This window comes from Rhinopithecus bieti, unplaced genomic scaffold (assembly GCF_001698545.2).
Source record: "Rhinopithecus bieti isolate Rb0 unplaced genomic scaffold, ASM169854v2 scaffold_9876, whole genome shotgun sequence".
NCBI lineage: Eukaryota > Metazoa > Chordata > Mammalia > Primates > Cercopithecidae > Rhinopithecus > Rhinopithecus bieti.
This window is the reverse complement of record NW_016806295.1, coordinates 113445-127060: the sequence shown is the minus strand read 5'-3', so window position 1 is coordinate 127060 and position 13616 is coordinate 113445. Positions and strand designations below refer to the sequence as shown.

General features: G+C 41.7%; 1 protein-coding gene across 1 annotated transcript in view; it reads left to right on the top strand.

The window, feature by feature from the left end:
- The window catches only part of TRPM1 (transient receptor potential cation channel subfamily M member 1), a 71757-nt gene extending 68298 nt beyond the window's left edge, over positions 1-3459 (top strand). The window contains 1 exon segment of the mRNA XM_017875386.1: positions 2211-3459. Coding sequence (XP_017730875.1) covers positions 2211-3459 — 1249 coding nt within the window.
- The last annotated feature ends 10157 nt before the right edge of the window (positions 3460-13616 follow it).

Here is a 13616-nt window from a genome sequence, read left to right as displayed (position 1 = left end):
ATTTCACCAGTGTATTTATTTAGAAAAGTTTGCACAGCTGCAGTATCTCTTACTGTATGTTTGTAAAGGAACTCAAGTTTGACTGAGGCAATGTGGGTTTTTTGATACAAAAGGAATCATCGGGGTAATAGATCTGAAGGGAGTAGGGAGTCTTGATTGATTGATTGATTGATTGAGACGGCGTCTCGCTCTGTCATCCAGGCTGGAGTGCAGTGGTGCGATCTTGGCTCACTGCAACCTCTGCCTCCTGGGGGCAAACAATTCTCGTGCCTCCGCCTCCCAAGTAGCTGGGATTATAGGCACATGCCACCGCATCCAGCTAATTTTTGTGTTTTCAGTAGAGACGGGGTTTTACCGTATTGGCCAGGCTGGTCTCGAACTCCTGGCCTCAGGTGATCCACCCGCCTCAACCTCCCAAAGTGCTGGGATTATAGGCGTGAGCCACTGCGCCCGGCCAGGAGCCATCATTTTTAACGAAGAACACCAAGTCTTACTCAGAAGTAATGGAAAGTTCATAGTGAAAAATTCTTCTGTTGGTCTCTGAAATGCAAGAGGAGAGAGAACCCTTAGAACCTACAGTGCCTGTGATACAGAGGCTTTAAAAAAAGGAAGCCAGGACTTCTCATACATGGTGAATTTGGTCCTCGCTGGTGGCAAACTTCCAGGAAGCCAGACCCTTCCTGCTCAAATGATGTGGTTTCCTATAGTACATATAAATAGTTCTCACCCCAAGAAAAGAGTTAAGAATAGAAGCCAAGGAACCACACATACAAACACAGACACATCAGAGCACAGCTGTCAATGTGGCCAACAGAAGAGTGGCATTAGCAAAAGAAACTCTGGGAGAAGGTAGGGCAAGGTAGCCACAGCAGCTGCAGGGTGGGGGTGGAGTTCAGGAGATGCAGTCAAGCACAGAGCAGACTTAGCAGTGCAAAGAGCAGCAGGCAGTCTGCCTAGAAGACAAAAGAGTGGGGTGGCTGACCAAAATGAAATGGATGGATAAGAGCAGAGCCAGCAGAACGAGTGAGGACATGTATAAGGATGTGCAGAGAAGGTAGTAAAGACCTTCGTAGGTCATACAGATTGCAACACAAGCCAAGTCTCCCTATGTTTTTAAGAAAGCTGGGAGAAAATAAAAGCATAATGGAATCAGACCTAAGTGTTTGCCATCACACAGGGATGAACCAGCCAGAAGAGTAGCCAGGACTCCCAGCTCCATCCTGGGGACAAATTCAACTTTTAGAAAGCAATCCTCAATCCTGGGCATACCTCGCCTCTTAGAGTTAAATTCCTATTGAAATAATCCATACAGTATGTAGTAAAATATAAAACAAAGTCTGTACCACTGGATTTTAGGCCAGGCAACATTATGGTTTCATAGGCTGTTGCCTGATCTTCTAAGAATTAAAAAAAAAATTAACAGCAGACATTTATAATCTCCCATGCTCTTTTTTTGTGTGTAACCTTGTTAAGGAAATACTAATTATTAAATATAAAGAATAATTTAAAGTTACTGGTATTCTTCAGACAATTAAATCACCTACTGTCCTTTAAGCAAACTATCTGATCATCTGAACTTAATTATTAATGGTTTATATTCTGAATCCCTTGAACCTCAAATAAGGATTTTAATTTTATTTATTTTGTTATAACCATTCACTGCTGACAGCCATAGTCAAAGCTCTAAAAACTAAGCACTAGTACCTTCCGTTATTACTAGAAGCAGCATGATGTACCAGCTAAGAGACAAGGACTGGAGTGAGTGCTAGAGCTAGGCTGCATGTGCTCAAATTCCTCCTCCACTGCTTCCTACCTTTGGGGGAATTACTTATACGCTCCATGACTTAATTTCCTCACCTGTAAAATGGAGATGATAATAAAAGACCTACTTCCAAGGACTGCTCTGAAGATTAAATAAGCCTAGGATTGAACCTCAGTTAGTACTTGTTAGGGAGTACAATATGCTGTTAGAACAATGACTGGTGAGCAGTAAGTACTATATGCATTAACTATTATTTCCATTATTTTCTGGTGGCTCCTTATAGTAATTTGAGTAGTCATGTTAGAGGATTGTGAAGCTTGTAAATATGCTCAAACAGTTCCATAATTATTAAAATTCTGAAAAAATCACATAGCAATGACATTATCTTTTGATTTTTTAATAGCCACTTAATCTCAGTTTAATAAATCTATCCCTTTATATTCACTAGAGTTGAAAATATGTCAATGAGGTTGGAAGAAATCAATGAAAGAGAAACTTTTATGAAAACTTCCCTGCAGACTGTTGACCTTCGACTTGCTCAGCTAGAAGAATTATCTAACAGAATGGTGAATGCTCTTGAAAATCTTGTGGGAATCGACAGGTCTGACCTGATCCAGGCACGGTCGCGGGCTTCTTCTGAATGTGAGGCAACGTATCTTCTCCGGCAAAGCAGCATCAATAGCGCTGATGGCTACAGCTTGTATCGATATCATTTTAATGGAGAAGAGTTATTGTTTGAGGATACATCTCTCTCCATGTCACCAGGGACAGGAGTCAGGAAAAAAACCTGTTCCTTCCGTATAAAGGAAGAGAAGGATGGGAAAACGCATCTAGTCCCAGAATGTCAGAACAGCCTTCACCTTTCACTGGGCACAAGCACATCAGCTACCCCAGATGGCAGTCACCTTGCAGCAGATGACTTAAAGAACACTGAAGAGTCAAAGTTAGGTTCAGATATTGGGATTTCAAAGGAAGATGATGAAAGACAGACAGACTCTAAAAAAGAAGAAACTATTTCCCCAAGTTTAAGTAAAACAGATGTGATACATGGACAGGACAAATCAGACGTTCAAAACACTCAGCTAACAGTGGAAACGACAAATATAGAAGGCACTATTTCCTATCCCCTGGAAGAAACCAAAATTACACGTTATTACCCCGATGAAACGTTCAATGCTTGTAAAACAATGAAGTCCAGAAGCTTCGTATACTCCCGGGGAAGAAAGCTGGTCAGTGGGGTTAACCAGGATATAGAGTACAGTTCAATCATGGACCAGCAATGGACGACAGAATGGCAATGCCAAGTTCAAAAGATCACGCGCTCTCACAGCACAGATATTCCTTACATTGTGTCGGAAGCTGCAGTGCAAGCCAAGCATAAAGAGCAATTTACAGATATGGAAGATGAACACCATGTCACTGAAGCAATTCCTCGAATCCCTCGCTTGTCCCTAACCATTACTGACAGAAATGGGATGGAAAACTTACTGTCTGTGAAACCTGATCAAACTTTGGGATTCCCATCTCTCAGGTCAAAAAGTTTACACGGACATCCTAGGAATGTGAAATCCATTCAGGGAAAGTTAGACAGATCTGGACATGCCAGTAGTGTAAGCAGCTTAGTAATTGTGTCTGGAATGACAGCAGAAGAAAAAAAGGTTAAGAAAGAGAAAGCTTCTGCAGAAACTGAATGCTAGTCTGTTTCGTCTCTCTGACTTTTTTCAACAGTCAGAGCCACTAATGTGTGTCATCTTGGCCATCTAAACATCATCAATTTCTAAAAACATTTTCCTTAAAAAATTTTGGAAATTCAGACTTGACTTACAATTTAATGCACTAAAAGTAGTATTTTGTTAGCATATGTTAGTAGGCTTAGTTTTTTCAGTTGGAGTAGTATCAAATGAAAGTGACAATACTATAACGAAGATAAATTGGCTAATCCATATACAAGATTATACAATCTCTTTATTACTGAGGACCACCAAATAGCCTAGGAAGTACCCTTAAGCATTGAAGTCACCATTAGGTCACTCAAGAAGTAAGCAACTAGCTGGGCATAGTGGCTCACGCCTGTAATCCTAGCACTTTGGGAGGCCAAGGCAGAAAGATTGCTTGAGTCCAGGAGTTTGAGACCAGCCTGGGCAACATAGCGATACCCAATCTCTTAAAAAAAGAAAAGTAAGCAACTATGTAAGAAAGAGAAACTAAAGAGAAAGCAAACATGAAAAAAGGGAGGGGTGGAAAGAAGAAAAATAAAATTGTGAGGCACAATAAGTGGAAAGGAGCCATAAATATGTTTTTATGGGCCGGGCGTGGTGGCTCATGCCTGTAATCCCAGCACTTTGGGAGGCCGACGCGGGTGGATCACGAGGTCAGGAGATCGAGACCATCCTGGCTAACATGGTGAAACTTGTGCACTCCAGCCTGGGAGACAGAGTGAGACTCCATCAAAAAAAAAAAAAAAAAAAAAAATTGTTTTTATGGGGTCTTTGTTTTCTGTTTTAATGTTTTATTTTAAACTACACAATGGGAAAAAAAAGTACACAATTATATCAAACATCATACTGTAATAATTTAGGGTGACCTAGAGTTTTGTTAATGTGCAAAAATAAAGTATCCAATATGCATTTTCTTGTTGTCATAGAGTCCCTAATGGCAAATACAAATTATTTGTACCTGTCTATGCAATGCTTTCTACAAAGCTGTAGCTAAAACCTACAGGATATATGTTCACAAGCCACAGAAACTGCTCTTAGCTGAGAATACCAGGTGTTGTGTTTCACCTCAAAGTTCAAACAAATACCCACAAGAGTAATAGAACCCCCATACGAGGGTTCCAAGAGGGGCCACTGTCTAGGAACCCTGAAAGTCACCCCACCATCACCACTCTTAACTATACAAAAAGAAGCAGAGGTGGCAGAAAGGGGTCTTCTCTGGCTAGAGCAGAGGTTAGAGTTAGACCGTAGCCCCTCACCATCCCCCAAAAGAACCTCAGGGTACTCAGATCTCAGGAGGTCTCTGGTGCACAGAGAGAGGACCAGCCTCCTGCCTGGAGTTACTGGCAGCTGATCTTCATGAAGCAAAGTGCCTCATACTCAGAAAGGACCACTGGGCAGAGTAACCAGGAATTGGTGGTGGTAGGGTTGGGAGACGTGTCAGACAGAAATGGGTGATGATCACAAAAAAATGAGACCGCCATCCCCATTCTCATCTGAGGTGTAGACTGTAGCACTGCCAGAAACTGGCAAAGGAGGAGAGAAAGAGACAGAGAGACAGAAGCACACAGAGACCCAGAAACAACAGAGGCTCACTGCAGTTATGCCAAAGGTAGTGATCAGAGATGACAATACCAAAATGTGATTTTGCATCTTTTTCCTCAAAATATGACTGAGATTGTAATAGATTACAACTCTTGAACTGGGCTGAATTTATCAAAAAAAAAAAAAAAAACTGATATACCATTGCCTGGGTTGTGGGGGAGGGCTTTAATATTTGAAAAGTGACATTTATTTAACATAAACTATTACTTATTTGCATATTGCTACATTGAGACTATTTAATCTATCCTGCCACATGTGTTTATTCAACTCAATACTTAACCCATTACATTTTATCTCACTCCTAAGTCTTTCCTTTGGGTGTCAAAAAAACTTTCAGCCTTTTGCCATATCCTAGAAAAGAGATTTCTCAGAATAAGCTGGGGAATCTATAACACCTCAGCAGAGCTGGTCTACAGAAGATAAAGCCTATCTTTGGAATTCTCCCCATATCTGTTCATTACACAGTCTCCTTTTACAAAGGTCTGTCCCACCGTGCCTCAGGTGTGGGACTCAAGTCCCATTTCCTCAAGTCTCACTAAGGTCTGTGACTCCTGTCTTATGCCAAGGTGTCAGCTGATGTAGGATTTTCTAAGGATGTTTGTCTTACGGATCCAAATGGATCAATTCTAACGGTGTGATTTCAGAACCTGTGACTGGGCCAACTATTCTTGAGACCTTTCTTGTACACCTTAAATCATACCATATAGTTGATTAGTACTTTACCAACCCAGCACAACTCCAATATTGACAGTCTTCTATGTAGGGCACTGCGCCAGACCACTTGGTATTACATCATTAATGATTACATTATTATTCCCAATTTCATTACAATTTTGTCTAAATATGGACAACCAAATATTGGGAACTAATATCCAATCTAATCAAATCTAGCAGTATCTAATACATTAAAATAAGAATACTTCATATGTTCAAATCATTTAATATAGAACTATCTCAGTAAATGAATAAGAATTATATTTCTGTGCTATGTAAAACATAGTAACATAAGAAAGCTTTTATTATTTTATCCCCAAAACTCTGGCACACTCATAAATGAGTTATAATATAGTATTTGGTATAAATTAAGCTTGTTTTGGACTTTGATCAATAGCAATTAAGACGAACTATCAAAAGACCTCATGATATGTGGCTCTCTCCTTTAAGGCTGTATGATTGCTTACATTCTGAATACATATATATGCTGCATCATCATGAGATTCCTATAGTCTTCCATAGTTTAGGTTTTAAAATCTAAACATCAAACTGCTAATGTTGTCACATAGTTATTCTATGCCAAAAATTCATTTTTGCTAAATATATATTAGAAATAAAGTGAAATGAAATCATCTTACTACCTCCTACGCACAAAAAAATACTTTTAAAGAAGGTTTCATCTTAAGATAAAAATGCAGAAAATCACACAAAATAAATAACTGACTTAATTATTGTAAGCTGAATATCCTTGTGTCCACCACTCAGATTAATAGAATTTGCCAGCTGCCCCAAAAGTCTCAGAAGTCCCTATCTCAACCACCTCTGTTCCCTGAAAAGTAACTATATTTTTATAGTAATCCTTTCCTTGCTGTTCCAGGTACTATCGCTGTATTATTAATACAAGTGACTCCAAAACTGGGTTGCTTAGAATACCTATTTGATTATGCTCAGGGATTCCATGGGTCAGGAATTCAGACAGGGACAGCAGGAATGCCCCTGATTTGAAGTGTTTGCCGGGTTCCATGTAAGTACTCCTACCACAGCTAACTTCAAGCTATAGCATCACTGAATATGGAAGACATACTAACAACTGGTTCTTGCAAGCCAGTACAGGCTGGCTATAGCACACTACTGTCTACTCCAAGATATTTGGGGCCTCAGCTGGGAAGACTTACTGTCTAGAGGTAACTCAACAGCTGGAGGCTGGGATTATCTAGACACGTCTTTATTCACATGTCTGAAAATGGATAATGGCTCTCAACTGGGATCTCAGTCTCAGTATGGAGCACATACGCATGGCCTCTCCAAGCAGCCTGGGCTTCCTCACAGCATGGCAGTCTCACAGAAATTGTATTTCCCACATGATGGTTCAGGGCTCCAAAAGTGAGTGTCTCATTGAGCTAGGAGTAAATATTGCTTTTTATGGCCTATCCTCAGAAGTCTTGCAGAGTCACTAAGGCCAGTTGAGATTCAAGGGTAGGGGTCATATAGAGGGGAGTGTTTGAAAAATTTGCAGATATGTTTTAAAATCACTATACTTGTATTTCATTATAGTTGCATTGCTTGAATATTCCTTAGGACTATAGTTTAGCCTTACTCTTTTCTTTTTCATTTGAAGGTATTTTAAATCTCTTTTAATCTGGTATTACCTTTCTCTCTCTTTCTCTTCCTTAACAATTTCTTTGTTGAAGAACATGGGCTACTTGTCTTGCAAAGTTTCCCACAGTCTAAACTTTACTTATTGAATATTCATAGGCAGTTTCACATATTCTGCTGTTTCTTAGGTTGGCAGGAGGAGACAGAGGCTTATTCAGGCTTAGGTCTGATCCCACTGGCAAGGCTCCTTAGATGGTGTTGCTTCTTTCACTAGGAGGCACATGTGCCTACTTGTCTCTCTTTTTGTGATGTCAGCAGCTGTTGATACTCAATGCCTAGATCCCTTAATTTATAGAGGGTTGAAAATTATAATACTCAAATTCTATTATTTATGAAGAGATTATTATTTTCATCTACTACTTGATTACACAGTGGCATAGTTCATACTACACAGCAGAAATAATGACTGATTGATTTTTCCCATTTATTTGCCAGTTTTAAAAATAATGAATTAGTTCTCTACCATCCTCCAAAGGATGAAGGTGGTCTGCACGCCAGGCAGAGAGCCCTCACCAGAACCCTTACCTTGCTGGTATCTTGGTCTTACACTTCCCAGCCTCTGGAACTGTGAGAAAGAAATTTTTGCTCTTTAAGCCACCAGTCTGTGTACTTTGTTATAGCAGCCTGAGGACACTAATACAACTAGACATCTGGAAAATGTCGTGACATTTCAGTCAATAACAAATCTGGAAATCAGAGTTTTTCCAGGTGTCTGATAGTTTAGTTTATTTAAACACCATTATGACCTCATGGATTTAAATATATGTGATGTATTTTAATCCATTGTAATTTTTTGGTTTTGGAGTTTTTTGTTGTTTTTTTGAGCCAGAGTCTCACTCTGTTGCCCAGGCTGGAGTGCAATGGCACGATCTCAGCTCACTCCAACCGCTGCCTCCCAGGTTCAAGTGATTCTCCTGTCTTAGCCTCCCAAGTAGTTGGGATTACAGGCATGTGCCACCATGCCTGGATAATTTTTTGTACTTTTAGTAGAGACGGGGTTTCTCCATGTTGGCCAGGCTGGTCTCAAACTCCTGACCTCAGATGATTCACCCACCTCAGCCTCCCAAAGTGCTGGGATTACAGGCTTGAGCCATGGTGCCCAGCCATGATTATTATTCTCTCACATTTTCCTTCCATGAGTACCTTAAATACGTTAGTCCATTTTCTTCTGGCATAAAGCATTGCTGCCAAAACGTCTGGTAATATCTAATTTTCTTTCACCTAAAAATCATTTGCTTTTTTTGTCTAGATATCCAAAGAAATTTTCATTGTTGTTTCTTGAAGGCCCAGTAGGTTTAGAAGAATGTGTCTTAGTGCTGGTAAGCCCAGATCAATGTTCTCAGGTGCAATGTGTTCTTTCAATATGTAGTTTCAAGTATTTTCTTTTAATTTCAAGTAAGTTTTCGTAAACTACAGATTGTAGTATTTGTTCTGTCTCCTTATCTCCTCCCTCTTTCTGTTTCCCCCAAGAACTCCTATTATCTATTTGTTAGTTCTCCTTTGCCTAGTTTTAATATCTAGACTTTCTTTCTAATCCATTTAACTTCCTTCATTGATTTTTGATTTTTTAGAATTTTTCTCCTTTTCATCTTCTATTCTCTTAAAGAATAATCAATTGTGTTTATTCATCCTTGGGTTTCTTTTAGTTTATTCTTAATTTCAGATTCTGATTTCTATTTTGAGTTTACTTATTTCATTTTGAATGTTTCTAGTTCTGGTTTACATAGTTCTTTTCATGTTTCATATCATTTTCTTAGTATCTTTTGGCTCATTTTGAAATAGTGGATGTTAGTTTTTATCTGCTTTGTGGGCATCATTTCTGGTATGCTTTTATTGTGGGTATGAGTGCTATTCTGTTCTTACTCTCTTTCATTACAATAATTTTCTATGTGATTTGACTTCCAGACTTTCATGTGATTATTTTTATGTGAAATTGGTTTTCTTGATCTTTTTGAAGGAGGCAGTTTTAAGGATAGTTCTTCTTTTTTCTTTTTTTTCTTTTTTTTGGGGGGCAGGCGTCTTGCTCTGTCACCCAGGCTGGAGTGCAGTGGTACGATCTCGGCTCACTGTGAGCTCCGCCTCCTAGGTTCACACCATTCTCCTGCCTCAGCCTCCCGAGTAGCCGGGACTACAGGCGCCCGCCACCACGCCCAGCTAATTTTTTCTATTTTTAGTAGAGACGGGGTTTCACCGTGATAGCCAGGATGGTCTCGATCTCCTGACCTCGTGATTCGCCCTCCTCAGCCTCCCAAAGTGCTGGGACAGGCATAAGCCACCGTGCCTGGTCCAGTTTTTCTAACTTCATAGAGAACTTCTGTTTTTTTTTTTTTGAGACGGAGTCTCACTCTGTCACCCAGGCTGGAGTGCAGTGGCGGGATCTCAGCTCACTGCAAGATCCGCCTCCCGGGTTCACGCCATTCTCCTGCCTCAGCCTCCCGAGTAGCTGGGACTACAGGCGCCCGCCACCTCGCCCGGCTAGTTTTTTGTATTTTTTAGTAGAGACGGGGTTTCACCGTGTTAGCCAGGATGGTCTCGATCTCCTGACCTCGTGATCCGCCCGTCTCGGCCTCCCAAAGTGCTGGGATTACAGGCTTGAGCCACCGCGCCCGGCCAGAGAACTTCTGTTTTTACTGCATAGTGTTGTGGGTTTTTTTGTTTTTTGTTTTTTAATTTTAAAACTTGGCTTACTTTTGGAGATTTCCTGGTCTTCCATTTTTATCTAGAACTTCTTTTTCCTTTCTCTCTATTTTATCTATTTTGCTCAATTGTTTCCATGCCCAACAGTTGGCTGTCAGTGTAGGTCTCCATCCTGGAAGAAAGCCTAGTAGATTAGTTTCTCCAGCCCCTCCACACTTTACCAGCAGCCTCCTGCATTCTCATGTTTTTAGAGAAGGCAAATACCCTTTCCTGTTTCTGCTGCTGTTTTCAACTTGACTGGCTGGACCTTCCAGGGAACACTTTTCAGCTATTTTGGGGTTCTCCAGAGGCTTCATTGATTCTCTATGTTGATACCACATGGGTCTTATTACTTAATATTGCCATATTGCTGCTATTGGTTTGTTCCCACGCGTTTATATTTTTGAGATCAAGGGGATACCATTTCACTTGGATTTGTTATAGATGTTGTCCTTGGGGTTTTGGTTTTGCCAGATAGTTGCTTTGTCTGTTTTTATGCAGAGATTGAAAAAGTATGCTGCTGTTGTCATCTTTCCACAATTCTCCCTCAAGAAACAGATCTCTTAAATTACGTAGCAGTCATCTTAAAAGACCATATACTCAAGCAATGGCCTCATTTTGCAGATATTATGTATAACCACTTCTAACCACTTCCACTGCTACCACCATCACCTTCTCTTATCTGGACTGTTGTTAACAGGCCCCAACTGGTCTTCCAAAGGCCACCATGCTGCACACTACAGCAGTCAAAATGATTATTTTAAAACACAAGTCAGATTATATCACTCTCACCTCAAAACCCTGTCAAATATTCTCAACTTTTGGGACCTCCGTGATCTGGCCTGTGTTTCCCTCTGCCCTCCTCCCTGACTACATTAGGCTCTTTAGCCACACTGGCCTCAAACACCCCTCGAAGGTGCTCACCTCAAGGCATTTGCACGGCTAATCTTCTCTGTCCAAAATGCTCATCCTCCTCACGTCTACTTGGATCGTTCCCTCACTTCTTTTGTCTCTGCTCAAATGTCCTATAATCAGAAAGTCCTTCCCTGACCACATCCAACTCCCCATTGCAAAATGGAACCACCTTTCTCTCGCTACATTTTATTTTTCTTCACAGCACTCATTACCGCCTGACATGCTATATATTAATTTTTTAACTTTCTACCAAGAATGAAAATGCCATGAAAGTAGAAACTTTGTCTTAGTGTCTGGAATAATGCTTGGCACAATGTTAGTACTCAATACAAATTCACTAGTTCACTGAATGAGTGCTAAATGAATATACAAAGTTCCTAGCACCTGGTCAGTATTCAAGAAATGTTAGCTTTATTTTCTCTTGATAGGGAAAAGGAAGTGATCTTTAGAGAATGCTGCCATTCCCAATAATAGAAGATCCAATAATGGAAACAAAGGTGTAGTCAGAAAAATGGGTGATGGGAGGCCAAGTCCAGCAGTTAACCTGAGGTCAGGAGTTTGAGACCAGCCTGGCCAACATGGTGAAACCCCATCTCTACTAAAAAAATGCAAAAATTAGCCAGGCGTGGTGGTGGACACCTGTAACTCCAGCTACTTGGGAGGCTGAGGCAGGAGACTCGCTTGAACCTGGGAGGCGGAGACTGCAGTGAGCCGTGATTGCGCCACTGCACTCCAGTTTGGGTGACAGAGCGAGACTCCATCTCCAACAAAACAAAACAAAACAAACAAAAAACAAACAAACAAAAACAGAAAAATGGGTGAAGCAGGACAAAATAGTGACATTAGACCCAAAAGCAGGGGGTAGGCAATAACACCAAACATACAGCGTAGTCAACGGCATCAGGGTCTGAGAAGAGGTTATAAAACTACTTCTACGGACTGAATTATGTTCTTCCAAAATGCTAACGTTGAAACCCTAACCTCTAGTATGGCTATATTTGGGGATTTTAGTAGGTAATTAAGGTTAAATAAGGTAATAAGAGTGGGGCTCTAATCTGATAGGATTAGCGTCCTTGCGAGAAGAGACACCAAGGGGTGCCAGAGAGCTTGTTACATACCCTCCCCGCACAGTGTGAGCACACGGGGAGATGGCAGCCATCTGCAAATCCGACAGACAGCCCTCGCCTGTCTGCCTGCCACAAGTCAGGCAGACCCCTAACTTGCCAACACCTTGATCTTGGACTTCCATACTCCAGTATTGCGAGAAATTAATGTCTGCTCTTTAAGCCATCAACCTGTGGTATTTTGTTATGGCAGCCTGAGCAGACTAATACAACGAGATATCTGGGAAATGTCATAAAATACAACCAGATATTTGGGAAATGTTAAGACAATAATAAATCTGGAAAAAGACTTTTTCCACTTTTCAGTTGTATGGTCGCATATTAGAGTTGCAGATCCTAAGAAAACCTGTACAGAAAAACCCAAATCACAGAGTCATTTAAGTGTAAAGAAAAAGCCAATTATTGCTTGAAGAGTATTTGTAGAAAATATCCATTGAATATAGAGGAATAACAGCATATCCATACAAATTTTTTTTTTAAAGTGTGCACGACAGTGATTTTAACACTTCTAATCCAATGGAACTAACATTTTAAAACACAATTACGGCCAGGCACGGTGCCTCATGCCCATAGTCCTAGCTACTTGAGAGGCTGAGGCAGGAGGATCCCTTGAGCCCAGGAGGTCGAGGCAGCAGTGAGCCCTGATCATGCCAGTGCACTTCAGCCCAGGTGATGGTGTGAGACCCTGGCTCTTTAAAAAATACAATTATGGTTATGGTTCCTGGGCAGAGTGGAATTCAAACATGTTAACCTGAAAGAGCAGTAGGGTTCTAAATCCAGGATAAATTATTTTCAGAAAAGCAATAACTTTCTGAATCTTTATTTAAATTGTTAAATGTTCCTGTGAGTAACACTCATCAGTATGACTGTGACTGATATGGCTACATGGGAGCTTCCCTGTGACATTAATCATAAAGTGCTGGATTGGGGTATGATTCTTCAAGGTATAAAAAGGACCTAGTCTCAAGTAATAGAATCACCAAAATGTAACACCACTAGCCCCCTCCCACCAAAGTCCGCTCCAGTCTGAATTACGGTAAGAGTTCAGAAGTGACCTGTGCTTGGCGGCACCGGCCCACTTTCCCAGTGCCGGTTCCTCGCATACTGGGCGCAGACAGGGTGACCGCCTGACCCCTGGACCCGAGTCCCCTTCCCCCGCCCTGGGCTCTTCCCTGAGCTCGCCCGGGCCGGAGGGCGAAGTCGGCCGATGTGTAAGCCATGGGAACTGTCCCAGGACTGCAGTCCGGCCAGAAGATGCCCCGCGCCGCCGTCCCAGGCCGCCTACCGCTGCCGCCGTGGCCCCCGCAGGCCGCCGTAGGCCCCCGCGGGCCGCCTGACCCCTGCGGGCTGCCGTAGGAGCACCCTCCGGAGGCCGCGCTCTCGAGATGGCTGCCGGGCTCCGCTCCCAGCGGCGCCCCGGCTGAGGGCCCGCCAGCGGGCACCCGGCGC